Source organism: Rhodnius prolixus, unplaced genomic scaffold, assembly GCF_049639745.1.
Source record: "Rhodnius prolixus isolate KJV_2025 unplaced genomic scaffold, Rpr scaffold_12, whole genome shotgun sequence".
Taxonomy (NCBI): Eukaryota; Metazoa; Arthropoda; class Insecta; order Hemiptera; family Reduviidae; genus Rhodnius; species Rhodnius prolixus.
This window is the reverse complement of record NW_027411635.1, coordinates 7,817,079-7,823,518: the sequence shown is the minus strand read 5'-3', so window position 1 is coordinate 7,823,518 and position 6,440 is coordinate 7,817,079. Positions and strand designations below refer to the sequence as shown.

Below are 6,440 nucleotides of genomic sequence, written 5' to 3'. Positions count from 1 at the left end.
CCAGAATTGTGACTTGCGATGAAAAGTGGGTCCTCTACGACAACAGCAGGCGCTCTGGACAGTGGCTTAACAAAGGAGAAACTGCATGACATTTTCCAAAGCCCCCAAATCATCAAAAAAAAAGGTGATGGTTATTTTGGTGGGCTTCATTTGGTCTGATTCATTACAGCCTCTTGAATCCTGGCGAAACCATCAATGCTGAATCGTATTGTAACCAAATTGACGTAATGCATCAGAAATTGGCAATAATGAAGCCATCTTTAGTCAATCGAAAGGGGCTAATTCTGTTGCACGACAACGCTCAGCCACATGTCTTACGTTTGTCTTCCCGAAAATTGTTGGAGCTTGGCTATGAGACTGCCACACCCGCCTACTGATTACATTTTTTTAGACACCTGGACCGCTATTTACAAAACAAAAAAATTATTGACCAAAGAACATTAGAAAATGCGTTTTCTGAATTTATAAATTCTATACAGAGGGTATGGAAAAGTTACCCACACGTTGGCAGAAATGTATAGAAAGTAATGGAGACTATTTTGATTAATAAAAACAATTATAAATCATTAATTTTTATTTTTTTCTTTAAAACCATAATCCTGCATTATTTTCCGGACAACCTAATAGTTTATATTCTAAATATAAACGACTAAAACTAATTAGGCTTCTTCTGTAATTGTTGGTTACCGCCTCTTCGCGCAGAAGAAGCAATAACACGACCTCTACTCATTTAATCTTAGACTCAAATAGATTTTGAAGTAAAAATTATTATCATCTACGTTTATATCGTAAACTTATTACATTTAAAAATGTTATATACTTGATTGGTCTATGATCTCTCTACTTATAAAAACAATTTTAAAGTTAAAAGGGAGCTCAATCATTGAGCCAAGCTGATTGAATAATGTATCCTTTTGCAAAATGTAACATAGGAAATTCTATTCTACTATTAATAGTTTCTATTTCTTCCAAAACTGTCAGGAGAGAGTTCTTTGCACTTTTTTTTTTTAATTAATTATCACTAATCTGTCGCAGCATCTTATTTTTTCTAAATATATTTCTGTTATACACTATCCTTGCTGACTGTTTATAACCTAAATACATACTTATTTAGGTAAAAAATATATGCTTTCACTTCCTTTAATTAATAGTCATCTCATACAACAGACAAAATCTTAAAGAAAGCAATTCACCTATCTGGTAGCCACTCGGTTTGTACGGACAATCGGTCCTGAGTTATTTGTATAACTCTTCTAGTACTAGCGTCGTCGCTATCCCAGACAATATGAATTTGCTTCATATCCTATTAAAACTGTCCGGTAAAAAGTAAATTCATCTCTGGAGCTCACCACCCACCTTTCTTACTTGCTCTTTTTAAATTTGTTTTAAGGGGTGACTGTGACACGTGATTTTTTTTATCAAAAGCTTGGAGGATTCATAAAAGTCAAAAAAGTAGCGTTAAAGCAAGAGAAACCGGTGACAATTATAGAACCAGGAGCACTATGACGGATGAAATCACTTATCCTGCAATTGAATACAACCATATATTCAGAAAAAGTAAGCTAAAAGGTTTTTTAGAATTTGAAGAGGAAGTGGTTGTAAACAGAGCATACCAGGTAAGGGAAAAACTTATACTTCAAATTTGTCATTACGTTTGACATCACTTGTGCGGCTTCTCGTTTTTTTCTTGGACAACTACTAATTAATAAGACCCAGTGGGATATATTCTTTATCAAAGAACGGAATATATGCGTTTTGGCTGCAAAGTTAGAATATAAACAAAAGCCCTTTAAAAATCAACTCAAAAAGAATGATTCTTTCCTAATTTCACCATCACTAATTTGTTTCTCTGCGGGGAGGATGCGGTTTGTGGTTGACGTCCTTTCAGCTGAAAAATTTCGAGTGCTCAGTGCAACAATCCGCTTCTACAACTGGCGTTTAAATGCTAAATCTAAGGCTAGAGAATACCTCGACCTAACTATTTCCCACCTCATATTATTCTAACTAGATTTTCATTCTTAAACTAGTCTTAGCAACTCTTTTAGAAACAGAGCCTTTCTCTTATACTAACTTCACAATCGGCATTTTTGTGGCGTTTGAGGCTTTAAATACTCAAAAAATTTAGATGGCTGTCGCTTCCTACTTCCTATATGGGTTATAGAAATGAATATAAAAAAAAAGTGGGATAAGGGATCATTAGTGGCCTTGAAATAAATTTAAAAAAATAGATTAAATAACCGTATTTATTGATCATTTTTTGTAATAATCTTTAAAAAATTAAAACAAGCTACAAAAATGTTTACATATATTCTAAAATACAAAAAAATAAAAAGAAAGAAGAATACAACAAAATTATAATATAAAATATATATATTTTCTATTCACAAGTAAAAAATATAGAAATTTAGGTCTAGAGCTTTTTTTTTCTCTTAAAATATATTGTAGAATCTAGCAGTTAGATATAAAATACTTCCTAATTAAGGTTAAAAAATTAAACTTCTAAATTGGATTACAAAAAATACGTCGTTATATTAAACTGATTAATGCAAATCTTACTTTGGGTGAAGCATCACAGATTTCTGATTTTATAAAAAGTACAAATGAAAAATGTAAACGAGGCTCCGCCCCACACTAATATCAGCGGGGGAGTAAACAATGTCAGCGAAGCTTATCCTTAAAATATCTCTTTGATCCAGTGCTCTGCCCAAACTGAAATGATTACTTTCATATATGTATATATAGGCAGCTAAGTTAGTGTTGCTGCCAATACTCTTATCGGGCAAGATCATATACAATGACTAGTTCTATCTAGATCCAATTACCGTAGCGCTACAAGAAAATTACACATCAAGCCATTACTTTTACACCATTTACTTTTTTAGAGCCACGCTCACATTCATTTACTCTCTTCGCAGTCAACAACATTGATACAGTTCGCACATTCTGCTACTTAAACCTATTTAATACCCTTCTATGTCAATGCTACTATCACATTCAGTCAAGGGCTCCGTTTCAGGACCAGAGCACTTTTTTACTTGCTGGCATTTTCAATCTTTTCCTTTGGGTGAAGTATACAAGCCACATCACACCTTAAGGGATCTTGACTTTAATGCGAGTAACTCGGTCTAAAACACACTTACCTTAACACTTCAAACAATCACACGATATATATAGTGAGGACTGCAGTGGTAACTGTTGTATACCTATAGGCAAACTCTAGCTCAACTTCACACTCACTCACTACACGTACACATTTAACGATTATGCTATTCTCTAACACTAATACTTAAAGAGGGTCAAATAGATCGTTTAGTTCGCATTGAAGTTTCCTTTTAGCCACACTTAACAAATCTAACATTTATTTTCAGAACACATGGTCTTCGCAGGCTTTAGAGCACAAACATTATGCCTAAGCAATTGTTTTTTTTTAAAGAGTTAAATCCTATAGTTTATTCCAAGCATCTTAGCCCACTTTAAGCCAATTCTCAAAAAACGCGAGCGCGTCCCATCCCCCCCAAAAAAACAGTATTGTACATCACCAAATTTCCATTGTTAAGTAAATCTAACGCATATCCTATTGTATAAGATAACGTACTGTTTTAATATTACGTATTCTCGAGGTAATAAAAACCAAAAGAGAACTCATACATCAATTTAAAAATTAGTTACTTCATATGTGCACGATCAGGTTTTATCAAAAATTCAGCTTTGCAATAAAATATAAAAAATAGTTAAAATATATTTAAGTAAATACAAATAAAAAAAGCAGTGTAATTATTTTAATGGAGTAGCAACCTTAATTATACAGTTATTCTACACTGTGTAACGACTGGTGACATTTAAATCAAAACGAATAGTTTTGACATCATTATTTTGAAAAGATGTCAATCAGATGGATCAAAATTTCTAATAGAAGGAAACTATAGACGTAAAATTATACGCTCGAGTAAAGAATTTAGAGTATAACTTTAAGGAGCTAAAGCAAATCTTCAGCAACTCTTAATGAGTCAGATATGACTGAAAAGGATTTGGTAAAGGCAATAAAAACTGCAAGAGAAATTATTAGAAATATTTAGAGATCGTTGAGAAGCATTAGAAATTAAGAAATTCGGGGTACGCTGGTAAAATTATGCATTCAAAGGCTCTTTAGGACAACTGCGTTTAGCTTGAATAGAATTGAAAAAAATTTAAAATTGCATAGGTTTCTGGTTGCATTTCTGCAAAATTCATGGAGAGAATTTGCTATATATGTATACATATATATATCAAGACGATTTGACTTTATATATACATAAACCAAAACATCAAAACTTAATCAGAAAAACAAAACAACTGACTGTTATTTTTCTAACATTCCAAGGCAAGAAATTGTTAAATGCTTAAGCCTTTTTCGTTTAAGAATATCTACACTTATTCTTAAACAACATGTTCTAGAAAAGAAATTCAAGAGACCTAATGATAATATGTTTCAACTAAACACGCAAATTTGCAAATCCTTCTGCTGATATTTTATCCTCAAGCGCAAATCATTGAAAAAAAGGTTGACCTCGACAATGCGAAATAATACAATTTCATGAGTGCACGATTACATTGTATTAAAAAACAACTGTTTTATATATATATATATATATATATATATATATATATATATATATATAAATATATATAAATATATTTAAATATATAAATATATATATATATTTAAAAAAAACATTAGCTCATCTAGCTCATATAGATATTTGGGATTTCTAAATATCAAGGCGCCGAATTAGTAACGATAACAAAAATAACTGGCTCTCAAGTTAGATTAAAATGCTTTATGTATTCTTAAACAAACAGATGTCTCAGCCTTGGAATACTATTGTAACTAAAACATTAGTCCTGAGTTCAAAAAAGTACCAAAAAAAAAAAAAATATATATTAAAACCCATAAAATATCCACTAGCTACACCTTGGAGATGTTGCTGCTCCAAATTGGGTCGGCCAGTGAAGCTGCCCTAGCTCATATTTGGTTACTAGTATTGATTCTATGGCGAAACTGTAAAAAATTAAAGCTGTAGTATTAAATTTGGGTAGAATTCAGTTGTGGTATTTCGAGATAAAACCCCTTGGAGGCATTGTTGCACCAAGGAAGGAGAGTGAACAAAACAGCTCTAATTTAACTAAAAATTGATAACTTTAACTCTAAACAAATCTGAACAGTCCTATATGCAGGGGACTTGTACAAAGTAGATACTAAAGATAGGATAACTCCTTTATGAAATATTGCACTTATACTGCAACAACCTGTGCCAATTTAGATGGGTATACGGATTCTTGGTTACCTTAAATAATGGTAAGATGTAACTAATGTTCTGTTGTATTTTTAGAGAGACTAAAGGATTTTTAATCCTTGAGGAGGAGTTGCAAGTTTTATTTAAAAAGATATTGTAAGTCTTTGGATTTTCATGCAGAAATGGGTCCATGCGTCCTCAGTTTTAAAACAACCACACCAATAAAAATCACCATACAGCTTAGAAATTGTCATTAAGATTTAAATTAAGCCAACATCTTTATGAATCACTTTGAATATATTTGATAATTCGTCAATCAAGGTTTCTGTACGAAATGCCACGCGAATGTCTGGAACATTAGTTCTTGTGATATCATTGCCAGCGACTCCTTCTTTAGTGTAGTTCGGTCCAAGCCAGTATTGCTTCAACTGTGAGTTCATTAAATAAAAAAGACAACAGTTCAACGTTAGTGTTAATGCAAATATTTTTTTTTTTTAAGTTATAGCAAAAAAATTAATAATTGCTCACCCTGTGCGGAAACCCGCTCATCAGCACACTGTTTCTAGCAAGCTCGCACATATCGCAAGAGCTGAGCTTCCAGACTTGTGCAGCAATAGAATACTCCTCCATCAATGGTTCCTTGGTGAAGTGGAACTGCAAAGGGTCATCTGTGCTCAAAGATACACACAGGCCCCTGGCTAAATATTCCGGCAATGGATTGCGATGGTAATTTAAGAATAACGAGTTATTGCTAAGCGGTGACATCGCAATACCAATTTGTGTGAGATAGTACAGGTATTGCAACACTGGTACCTGAGCAAGAAAAAGTAAAAATTATTAATAAGCAACAAACTGACACCCTTTTCTTTAATGTGAAGGTATGCAGGTTTAATGAACATCAATCCTACAAAGGATTGAAATAATAATCTCATTTATACATTGGTTTTAGTAAATAAATAAACTAGTACTAAGAGATCAAGATATTAAAACTTAAATAACAATTTTTTTTACTTACCCCAATGTTTGCTAGGAATGGAATGTGTATTTTTGGTGAGACTGATAGATTTGGTAAATTTGGTACGTGTGGTGTTAGTTTGTAGTATAGCTGAGTAGGAGTTTTGTAAGTATTTTATACTTAGAATGTTGCATGGGTTTTGTGTTTTCGAT

General features: G+C 32.5%; 1 protein-coding gene across 6 annotated transcripts in view; it reads right to left on the bottom strand.

Annotated features, from left to right (window-relative positions):
- Positions 1 to 2,225: 2,225 nt before the first annotated feature.
- AMPdeam (AMP deaminase) overlaps positions 2,226 to 6,440 on the bottom strand; it is a 32,045-nt gene continuing 27,830 nt past the window's right edge. For all 6 annotated transcript variants that reach the window (XM_074143500.1, XM_074143506.1, XM_074143504.1 and 3 more), the window contains 2 exons: positions 5,802 to 6,086; positions 2,226 to 5,701 (listed from right to left, as the gene is read on the bottom strand). In XM_074143500.1, coding sequence (XP_073999601.1) covers positions 5,534 to 5,701; positions 5,802 to 6,086 — 453 coding nt within the window. In that variant the 3' untranslated portion in view covers positions 2,226 to 5,533. The remainder of the gene's footprint in view (positions 5,702 to 5,801; positions 6,087 to 6,440) is intronic.